The 12,212-nt window shown below is 35.8% G+C and overlaps 1 protein-coding gene across 10 annotated transcripts in view; it reads right to left on the bottom strand.

Annotated features, from left to right (window-relative positions):
• The window catches only part of LOC128866374 (DENN domain-containing protein 1A), an 84,814-nt gene that overhangs the window by 42,327 nt on the left and 30,275 nt on the right, over positions 1-12,212 (bottom strand). For 8 of the 10 annotated variants that reach the window (XM_054107056.1, XM_054107055.1, XM_054107051.1 and 5 more), the window contains 2 exons: positions 7,115-7,147; positions 6,239-6,793 (listed from right to left, as the gene is read on the bottom strand). In XM_054107056.1, coding sequence (XP_053963031.1) covers positions 6,239-6,793; positions 7,115-7,147 — 588 coding nt within the window. Of the gene's footprint in view, positions 1-6,238; positions 6,794-7,114; positions 7,148-12,212 lie in introns of those variants that run through there. The other 2 variants (XM_054107049.1, XR_008454929.1) reach the window with 2 other exon arrangements.

The following is a 12,212-nucleotide window of genomic DNA, read 5'->3' as shown; positions in this document are numbered from 1 at the left end:
ATCCACGAATCGATCCATTTTTTGACTTCATCGTAATTACGGAAGTGCTGGTCAGCCAGGCCATGTTGCATCGATCGGAAGAGATAGTAATCGGATGGCGCAAGGTCTGGACTATACGGCGGGTGGGGTAGGACATCCCATTTGAGCGTTTCTAAGTATGTTTTGACCACTTGTGCAACATGTGGCCGAGCATTGTCATGTTGCAAAATAACTTTGTCGTGTCTATCGGCGTATTGCGGCCGTTTTTCTCGCAGTGCTCGGCTCAAACGCATCAATTGTCGTCGGTAGACATCCCCCGTAATCGTTTCATTCGGTTTCAGTAGCTCATAATACACAACACCCAGCTGGTCCCACCAGATACACAGCATAACCTTCAGGCCATGAATATTCTGCGCCGACGTCGATGTTGAAGCATGGCCAGGGTATCCATACGTTGCCCGACGTTTTGGATTGTCGTAATGGACCCACTTTTCATCGCCAGTCACAATTCGATGCAAAAAACCCTTTCTTTTGTGCCGTTGAAGCAGTTGTTCGCATGCCATAAAACAGCGTTCAACGTCTCTTGGCTTCAATTCATACGGCACCCAATGGCCTACCTTTCGGATCATTCCCATGGCTTTTAAACGTTTGGAAATGGTTGATTGATCAACTCCCAAAGTTTTTGCAACCTCTTCTTGCGTTTGAGCCGGATCTTGATCGAGCAATTCCTCCAATTCGGTATCCATGAACTTTGGCGGCGCACCCTCGCGTTCTTCGTCTTCCAAGCCAAAATCACCACTTTTAAAGCGTGCAAACCACTTCTGGCACGTTCGCTCAGATAGAGCATGCTCACCATAAACTTCCACCAAGATACGATGACTTTCGGCTGCTTTTTTCTTCATATTAAAATAATGAAGAAGAATTCCCCGCAAAAACACATTATTTGGCACGAAATTCGACATTTTCAAGTGTGGTAAAAATATTGTTGTTTACGCTTCAAATAAAAAACTTATACTGACGTTTGTGCCTTACGACAGTAGCTCTCCAATGAATGTTTGGAAATGTGGATCGATGGAATAATAATCAAGTTACGCCATCTGTTGTAAAACCGCACGAACTTATTCATAGTCCTATTATTTCAACACATTTTTAACCCTAGTCCAGCAGACGTTTGAGTCACCCCGGTGACTGTTTTATATCTGATCTGACAGGTGTAAATGCAGGGTTATGAAGGAAATTTTACGGAAACAATATCAGCAATTGATAAACAACTATCCCTTGGTCGTATTAAAATACGTTAAAGTGCAAAGAAATATTTGTGCCTGCGATACGGAAACCAGCTATCCTTTGCATGGTATTAAATATTTAGATCGACACCCTCGCACGCAACAGCTTCTAGTCTAGGCGAAAAAAAAAATTGTTGGCTGCACCAGTTTAAAAATGGTGAACGCAATATTATTACCGACAGTTTCCGAAAAAATAAGCACTTCATACCAAGAAAGTTGCAGTCTGATAAGCCTTTGCCACTGGGTGAATCGAACTTTGCACTCCGCGAAGTTACCCTACCAAATGACATGATCGGGACAATAATCTAACTTGCTCGTGCATTTGCCACTAGAGCTATCAAACGCCGAGCATTAAACCTTCGTGCCCTGCAGCATTATCACGTACGTGTACTGCCATGGTTAGTGTGCTGAATATTCCGTCTTTCACACCTGAATTGCAAATTCGGCGTCTCGATAAAACTGGTATCAGTATCCGAATAAAAAACAACGGAAAAATTTGCTTAGCTTGCAAATGGTTAGCGGATCAGGAACAAAAATACATTTTTTTTGTTCTTATAAAATCGTTATTACATACATATATGATAATGTAGAAATATAGGTTTTATATACGTATGGTTTATGCGTTACTATACACTCGTGGGGACCCAGATGACTACGTCGGGCGAAATTGGAATAAAAACTTTTAACATGAAATGGTTGGCTAAGACTGAAATGTTGTATTTTTTCACTTCAAAGTCATTACAGTAAGATATCACGGAAGATAAACATTAATTAAACATAAATTAACAGAATTGGCTAAACACATATTTATTGTACGAAAAGGATGAAATAAGATTAATCTCAATAAAGCAGTTCGATTAGCTTTTAATTTTTGTAAAATATATATTATATGTAAGAGTTTCTTTTCATTTTAATAAAGAGTTATTTTTGAAATTGAAACTGTTTGTTTATAGAACAAACGGACGTCAAAATTCGATACTTTACTGGGGAAAAATGGTATAATAACAAGTTTTGATAAGAAATTTCCCCGTAAACTAGTTTGTTCGATGCCAGTTACATTTTATATAAACTTTTATCGAATATTGGATTTAGGCTATGTGTGAGCTCGCCTGAATTTTAGTACCTAAACTAATATAGTGGACTGCAGCAGCAGTTACAAGGAAAACAGAATTTAGGAAAATTGCTTTTTAACTGCGTGAGTTCCTATGTGCACACTCTAAAGGTCCAAAAATTTCACATATATCTGCAGCAAAATATTTGAAGAAGTCGAAGACGTTCAGACGGTATGCTGAAGATAAAAACGTTGACAACTTCCTCGGACGAGCTTCGAAAAAAAAACCTCTCTGAAGCAAGATCAGAAGATCATTGATTCCTTTGTGACAAAGGCGAACTTATCGCTGCGTGAAACTGAAGCAGTTTTATGGAAAAATGGTGGTAATGCATCCAAAGACAAGATTCTGGGTTTTTAAAGCAGGCGCTTGCTTTTTTTAAGACGAGATTACTTTCCAAATCGGTTTGGGTCTTACTGATTGCAATATATCTTTGGGAATGGCCACCTTGATGTAAATTAATTATAACCAATTGAGTTTTAGCATTCTTGCTGGGATTTAACGTAAACAAATATATATATAAAAAAGTGAGTGACAATATTATTATTTATATTCCACAACGAAAAACTCAAAATTTTCCAATTTATAAATCTGAGCCCATCGCCCCGATATTTTCGCCTTAAATTTTGCGTACACTTGCTTCGATGTTTACAGATTTTTTTCAAAGTAAATTCCCACAATTTGGAAGCCTTTTTCTGACGTAAAACGATTCATGACGATTTGCAAAACCTTACTGAATAAAAATGTCAACACAGTTTGCCATTCTCCGTTATCAGACTATAATTATCGATATCGATAGGTCTCATGCAATTAAAATAAAGTACTCATATACAATAACAAACTATAGATTCACGCCTACGTTGACAACTTCATTTCGTCATCTACTGTAAATGTATAAAATAAATAACTTTTTGGTGGCTTTGGACTATTTAGTAATATAATAATTGCTTTACGAATATTATAAATATGCTACAAAATTGTTTACACCTAACGCTCGCTCTAACAAATGTGACAGTCCAATTTAGGTTAGAAAATATGCTCAAAAATAATTTTAATTGTTCCGACACTTTCCATTGATCTGGAATTTTTTTTTAAGGTAACAATTTAGACGAACTCACACACAGCCTTAATTAAGAATACTTTTATACGAAGAAAATAAATTTTGAGAATTTTCGTTTATGCTTTTACTGATACATATTTGTTCCTCATTAAAGAGGTAGGAAGCAGACAGTCGCAGCAGACCCTTCAGTGGATGGCCTTTGAGCCTCCGTTATATACCTATTTATAACGATTCGAATAGATTAAGGTTTTACAAGTCATATCACTATACCACTATACTTCAACCAACCTACGACACATACATACATACTACTATGAAGTAACAAGACTGGCATCTGAAAACATTTTATTGCGATTATATATACCTTCTACTCAAATATGAACGAGACGTTATCAATAAAACGGTCCGCGGATGACATATGGCAAAAATAATTTTTTTGTTTTTTGGTAGGACTGTTATAAGCTTACATGGCAAATTTCAGCGTGATATCTCACATAGTTTGTTTTCTGTGCTACTGTAAACAAGTCAAGCTCGAATGTGTTCTTCGAATTTAACGATGGAAATTCAAGTTGAACAAAGAATTTGTTTGAAATTTTGTTATTCCAACAAAATTTCGGCTTCAGACGCCTTAAAAATGTTGCAGACAACCTATGGGGACTCAGCTCTATCGCGTGCACGTGTTTTCCAGTGGTACAAATCGTTCAAAGAGGGCCGTACATCGGTTGAAAACTTGCCTCATGAACGTCGTCCAGCAACATCAGTAAACGACGAAAACATCGGAAAAGTAAAGGAAATTGTGCTTGAAAATCACACAAATCGCAAAATCGGTTAACGCTGAATATTATTTAGACGTTTTAAAGCGTTTGCGCGAGAACATTCGTCTTAAAAGGAAGGAATTGTGAGACAACAAGTCATGGTTCTTGCATCACGATAATGCACCAGCTCACACATCACGTCTTGTTCGCGATTATTTGAACAAAAATAATGTTAATATCGTTCCACAAGCACCGTATTCGCCTGATATGGCTCCATGTGACTTTTTCCTGTTTCCCAAGCTGAAGTTACCGCTCCGTGGAAAACATTTTGAGACAATTGAAGTCATAAAAGAGAATTCGAAGAACACACTCGAGCTTGACTTGTTTACAGTAGCACAGAAAGAGAATTCGAAGAACACACTCGAGCTTGACTTGTTTACAGTAGCACAGAAAACAAACTATGTGACATATCACGCTGAAATTTGCCATGTAAGTTTATAACAGTCCTACCAAAAAATAAAAAATTTATTTTTACCATATGCCATCCGCGGACCGTTTTATTGATAACGTCTCGTTCATATTTGAGCAGAAGGTATACATATTTACTTATTATGTTAGGTTAGATGCTTGCACGTCTCTTGTGATACCATTGCAGCGGAAAAAGGGTGAAAAGAACAGGAACTATTATGAGCTACCTTCAATATACACCTCTACTCTAATCCAGCAACGCTCCATGCGAATCTTGCATTGTTCCAAAGCTTGCTAAAAATCTATTTCTGTCAGCTCCTTCAGAACGCCCAGCGTTTTCTTTTACACAGTTTCAACGTACTCAAATCTTGCCCCTTTAAAGCAGATCTCTTCTTAGGAAAGAAGTAACACGTCGAAGGATCTGACGAATAAGGCTGACGGTCTATCTCTTCAATATTGTGTTTGCTTAGCATTGCCCTGGTTAAGAACTCCTGAGTTAGGCTCCCAAAATGCAGGCCGCCTTTTCCTTACTAGTTCATGGAGTCAGCAAGAACTAGTTTGATCTTGAGACCGTGAAGGTGCAGAATCCTATGTACATATATCGAAAAAAAGAATCGTCATTGTTTTGAATTTTGATTTGTTCATTTGAGCTTCTTGGGCTTTCGATAAAGCTGGGTTACTCCAATTATTGGATTCGTGCTTCATTTTAGGTACATAAATAAAAAAAAAACACGGATTCGTCACGGCAATTTTTTTTTTAATTTTACTTGCGTCGTATTTCTTTTCTTGAGTTTATCATTTGCACCAAATTTTAGTAACTTTACTTCGTTTCTAACAGATATCAGGATTTATTCTTTTTGAAAACTACCGTTATATGGCATGAGGGCTGGTTATTGACCGATTTCGCCGTATTTCAATACCAGACTGCGTTGGGCGAAGAGTATATAATGTGTGCCAAGCTTTATTGTTTATTTATTATTTATTATGTTTTGCACGAGTTATCGTGCTCACAGACGAACGGACAGACATAACTAAATCGACTAGTCATTCTGAGCATTTTGGTATACAATTGTCTGTATCTATATTAATTCTTGTATGCTGTTACATACTACCACTATGTGAACAAAAGTGCGGGAGTATAAAAAATATATGGGGAATGTTTTGGAAACAATTGTAAACAGCACTTATTAATTTATGAAATCTATGGAAAGAAGAAGAAAAATCTGCAGAACGTATTTGCGACTTGTGTATTACTGTCAAATTCTGACTAGATTCAGATATCGTTTTTTAAGATTGTCATATCTAGAGGAGTTGGCCTCAATGGCTGCTCGGCTAGGAACCAAGAAAAATTTTAGCAACATATGGAACGTGGTCACATTAATTAGAAGGCTACCTCTCTTCTCTCTGCCATTTCAAAAACTAACATTTAATAGAACACAATTTTGGCAACGCCTGCCCGACACATTCGTTTCACGTCAGCCACGTACTATCGATTTGCGACATAACTACATGAACGTAACAACGAAATTTCTACAACTATTTAGTAAATCTAAAAATAAGAATATTTATATTAGTACTCACACTACGATCCACATGTGGCGGCTTGAATAGCGGGTGGTTTTGCAATTCTTGGGACAAATTCATCTCCGACAAACAAACCGAGCCTTCCGGACTGACAGTTGGAGACGGAGCCAAATTAGCAGGAAGATGAGCAGTGCCATGCGTAATACCCATAGAACCGTTCGGCCGTATATGCGTACTCGAGGTAGACATAGCCAATGGCGGGGCGCGTCGCATATACTGGTTCGAGTCATTTAGATCCTCGGGACTAGCGTATTTAAAACAAGTAGCTGTTGATGAATGGCCACCCGTAGCACCACTGGCTGCGCGTTTATTACCGAAAATAGGCGAACTCGGTGCTGAATGATGACCAACAATGGACTTGGTTCGGACGTAGGTAGCGTCTACACTGAACGCGTATTCATTGCCAGCAGTGGTGCCGTCAGCGCGATCTCGCGAATGCGAAGCCAGATGCGAACGGAAGCGTGGTGTCGAGTTATTGGGTGGTGTAATGTCACGAAATTTGGATTTTAAGTCTTTGTAAGCGCTTTTGACGCCACGGGAACCTTCTTTGACCTGAATAATAAAAGACGTAAGTAAACGACAGACGAAATTAATGATTAACTATAACGCAGAAAGTGAAATTTTATTTTTACAATTTTATTATATTATATATGAATATCTAAGCATATTTTCAAACATATTACTTGAAAAAAAGCAATAATAACGTTAAAGAAACTTAGTTACAACAAAACAATTAAAAGAACGAACATAGCAAATACCAGGTGTTAATTAGCTAACTTATGGCCATAAATAGGAGTATATATTGATCATTAATTTAATGGTTTACTTGTACAGCTATGTACATGTACGTACATACATATATATGCCACTCACCGATTTTACGGCAGACTTTACGGCTGGATTCGTCTGCGTTTCAACGAAAAGATGCGCATGCAGTCGAAGATAAGTCGAAGCAAATTTTTACAGTACGATATTATATTTTTTAAGGATTTCAATAGTTATTATTTAATATAAAATGGTTTTTTTAACGGTCGATTACAGAATATTTGAGCAACGGTACAAAAAATTTACGTAGAAGCACAATGGAACGCATCAGCAGTCGTCGTCAGTTGTTGTGGCAGTTGCAACACAGAGTAGCAGTGGTAGTTGATGGTTGGTGGTAGCGGTTTATTGTTCATTAACATATGTATATATATATATAAATATATATATATATATATATATATATATATATATATATATGTGTGTATATGTACATATATGTACATACATATACATATTTATTTATTTCGATTTGTATGGTAGCAATTTGAATTGAGGAAGAAGCGCGTAATGTACGTGGGATGTGTGAGCGCGTTCGAAATAACCGACGAATTTAATATGGAAAAATACGAAAAAAAGAAGAAAGACAAGACAAATAATGTTACTGCTAGCTAAACTAGTAAGTGGATATTAGGTATTAAAAACTATATGTAATTGTTAAAAAAAAAAATTAATATTTATGTGGGCTTAAATTTCGTTCCATATGTATGCATGAGTGAGAATTTAATAGTATAGTAAATATGTATAGGGTGGGCCATGTAAAATTTGCTTTTTGAATCGGCTATAAAAAAAAACTAATCAATATTTTTTCAAACTTTTTTTTATTTGGAAGATTGAACATTGCCATTTATGAATGAAAAATAATATTGTTCAAATGACTGCCACGACTGGCTTTACAGTGGGCCATTCGATCAACCCAATTTTTAAGCACATTTTCGATTGTTTGGGCTCCAATTTCATGAATGGCAACTTCGATTTCGTGTTTTAAAGCATCAATCGTCTCTGGATGGTTCGCATAGCATTTGTCCTTAATGGCTCCCCACAAAAATAGTCCAACGGGCTTAAATCACAGCTCCGAGGCGGCCAATTGATATCGGAATTTCGGCTGATTATTCGGTTTTCAAAAACGGTAGCCAAAAGTTCGAGTGTAACTTCGGCAGTGTGAAAGCAAATGTCGTCCATGTCATCCGCTTTAATTTTTGGAAACAAAAACTCGTTGAGCATGTCACGGTAACGCTCGTCATTTACTGTAACCATGGAAGAAGAAGAAGACTCACCACTTTGGAAATAGGTTTTCAATATTTCCCAATTTTGTTCAAGCGTATAGCGTCCCATTTCGTAAATGTCAAACCTTTAAGTAAATTATGAACACATTTGACATGTCATTTGTGTTACCATTCTCAAAAAAATAGGTGGTTCAAAAAGCAAACGCTATATGGCCCACCCTGTATTTATGTGTGGATGTATGAGTCCGATGCTGATGTGCGAAATTATGTTAATGGCTATAGATGTTATCAAATAGTAAAAATATTGATGTTTTAAAAAATGCCAATGACAATGAGTTTTTAATTCCATTAAGGGGTTATACGCAGTTATGACTTTCAAAAAACTCGATTTTTTTTATTGCATTTTTGTAATGTACATATATTCAAAAGTATACGCACGAAATTTGAAGTGGATCTAAGCAATACTTTCGGAGTTATACCTAAATATGTAGAGATGCCTCGGCACGTTTTAAGGTAGGTATTGAAACTTTAAACGTGTTTTTTTCAAAACGGCATTTTTCAAGTCGGTGTACACGATATCTCGAAAACGGCTTGTTTGATCGGTCAACCGTTTTAACTCAATCTTTAAAGATACATTTTCTAGTAATTAATCGTTCCTTTTGTAAATCTGATACTTATTTTCCATTTTATAGTCAATTTACGGCCAAATTTTAACGTAAAAATCGAAATCATTTCTTTTAAAAGCTGCCATTTTGTGAAAATTCACTATTTTGATTAGCCGAACGATTAATTACTAGATAATCTAATATATTAACAAAATTTATTTGGTTTTTTGATTTCAGATAATCCAATCCTGAGTTACGATGTACACCGTAAATCGTCTTTTTTTAAAGGAGGTTCCAGAAATCGCCTGCAGCCCGCTCTATAATCAACATTTTCATAAATAAAAAAATTTGTTACGTTCTTGAAGGATGCTTTTATAACCGCCAAACATTTTCAAATTAAAATATTCTGAAGTTTCTTCAGGATAAATCCTTGACAACTCGTCTTTTATTTGCTTCATAACTGCGTATAACCCCTTAATTATATTTATGTAAACAATTTGTAAAATAAAAGTTTCGCTTTTGTGCTTTTTTGATGCAGTAACGGACAATTTAAGCTCATTAATAACCATATCCAAAAAAATATACAAACCAAGGCATATTAAACAGATAGCAACGGCAGGGTTGCAATTTTGATTTTCCTCTAAAGTGTCAAATTTTGTAAAACTACTCTGAACTGTCAAACTTTGCTTATAGCTATTCACATTCTAGGGACCAAAAGCAAAATCAAACTTTATTGCTTCATTATTTTTGTTTTGGCTCTACTGCTGCTACCTGTTTAACGTATGTTGACACAAAAATATTTTTTTATTAAAACGCGAAAAAGTACACAATTTCCAAAACAGAAATTACATTTTTGTTATTCGTGTTGAATATGCCACTTTTTTTTGCTAATAGTTTAGTTAATTATACCACCCATTGTCAGCTAATGAGAAACACGATATTTGGGCCCATTTTGAATACTTTTCTGTTTTTCATTTTCATAATAGTTTTTTATAAAAATATACATAATTCATTCTACAATAAATGTCATATAACTTAAAGTTTCAAGCCTTGATACGATTTATAACAATTCGAAAAATGTTCATCAAAAATTGCAAAATTTTCCATCAGAATTAAAAAAAAACCTGCGTATTACAGACAACAACAATGTTATCACAACAATTTGGCTCGAAATTCGGCCAATGACTGCCACTTCAGCAGCTTTCCACAAAAAATTATGGACGAATTTTACGGTTAGACAGTTAGAGAATAGAGGTAGTATAGGATGTCCGGTGGGACAATTATGTTTTAAATTTAAAATTTCTCTCTAGCCGTTGAACGTATGACGGGGAGAGGACCACGTTAGCTTCATTATTTTTGCGGGTTATTTAGTCACAATATCGCAGTGGACAGATGAACAACGAGCGCTCGCAATCTAAGCGTATTTCAAGGCCAAAGATTCGCTTGCAACTGCTCGTGGTAGATTTTGTTCACGTTACAATATTCGTTGTATACGTGATGTCCTAAATGAAGATTTGATTCGTCCATGGGTGCGAAAGTTCGGTGGCAAACAGCCATCGTCCCACCGGGCATCGAGTATAAATAAAAATATTGAATTCGCCGCTATAAGTTTGCACGATAAGCGGCGTCAGCCTCTGCGCAAGAGAGTGGGCTTCCAATGTTGTAGCGATTTCGTAAGGGCAACCACTATTTTTTGGATTGAAGAAGCCGATTTTCATTCAATAGGAAGTGTAAATAAGTAAAATTGCCACTAGTGGTCACCTAAGGGACAGAACCCACTATTAGGTTCAAACAAGAGTGTATCCGACGCAACGGTCAACATTTAGAGGAAATAATTAAAAAAATATCAATCCGGACTTGTCGTCTTTGTAATAGTTATTGAAAAAAACGTTTATCATTAGAAATTCGGTAGATATATATGTAGATATGTATATCTGCATCTATAATAAGGTGTAAAGTGTTTATCAAGTGCATTATGATTATTAGTAAACTAATTTAAAGTAATATTAATAGTATGGTGCGCGCTATAGTATCATTTATACAATGATGGACAAATCATATTTTTAGTTCAATTTTGAAGAATGTTGATTGAAAGTAAAATTATTTTAGTTTGGTATCCGAACTTTTAACGGCTAACGTTAATTCATGGAAAAAAGGCACATTTTTATGATTGTTTTTTTTTTGATGACACAGCTAAAATTTATTCGTCAAATCTTTTACTACATAAAACTATAGCATTTGAAGTATATTTTGTGATATTTTCATCCAAAAATATTTAAAAATACGGTAATGGCAGAAATTATTCGGACGCATCTCAAAAAAAAGTAGTTTTGCGGTGCCCCTCATAACTCGGTGTTAAATCATCTGAAATCAAAAAACCAAAGTTATTTCGTTAGATAATCGTTTTCTCCGGGTATCGCCGGGAGGGGTTTTTGAAATTAAAAATTTTTCGATTTTTGGGAACACGTTAAAGTCAAAAACACCATTTTCGCGTAAAAAATCGGTGAATTAGTTACCGTAAAAACAAAAGTATCAACAAATTCGAAAAAAACTTCGGCGTTACCTTGTAAAACATCTACAAAAAAAGTGTTCAAAATTTCAAAAGGATCGGTGCAGTAGTTTCAAAGTTATGAGGGGCACCGGCTTTGAAAACGTAAGTTGTGGGAAAAACGCTTTAAAGTACAAATGGCGCGCGGTTGAGCCAGGTAGGTAGCAACACTTACATGGCTGTATCTTTGTAAGTTTTGCTCCGATTCATCTAAAATTTTCACAGAATATTCTTGAAAGGTTCTTCATTTAAAAAATCAAATAAAAAAAAATGCAAAAAAAAAAAATTTAAAAAAAAAAATTTAAAGACGTGATATTTTGGGCGCTAAACGATAACTTAACAGATTTAGCCGTGTACCTTGAGTAATTTCCCTGTTGGTAAACCTATTGCAATGGCATTTCCACCCCGCATATGGATGCATAACAGTATCTAAAATTTTTTTTTACTGCATATTGCATTAATTTTATGCCATGGCGTTGACCCCAATGCGCGGCACCACACAATTACACCACCTGTGCTATACTGTTTTCTTACAATAACGAGGATCATATCGTTGGACTGTCCATAACTCATTTCATCGCTGCCTATTCAATTAACTTTGGGCACATCACTGAAGAGAAAAGCTGTCAATTTGCCAACTGAAAAACCCAGGTTGCGTTTGAGCAAAATTTAAACACTTTAATTAATTTTAACAGATATTGTTGGAAGTTTGTCAGGCGATTCTAGTGCAAATACAAAATTTTGGTAAGAAATGGGTAAGTTGGCCAACA

This window comes from Anastrepha ludens, chromosome 6, assembly GCF_028408465.1.
Source record: "Anastrepha ludens isolate Willacy chromosome 6, idAnaLude1.1, whole genome shotgun sequence".
NCBI classification, from domain to species: domain Eukaryota; kingdom Metazoa; phylum Arthropoda; class Insecta; order Diptera; family Tephritidae; genus Anastrepha; species Anastrepha ludens.
The sequence above is the reverse complement of the archived record's forward strand: the minus strand, read 5'-3'. Positions and strand labels throughout refer to the sequence as shown.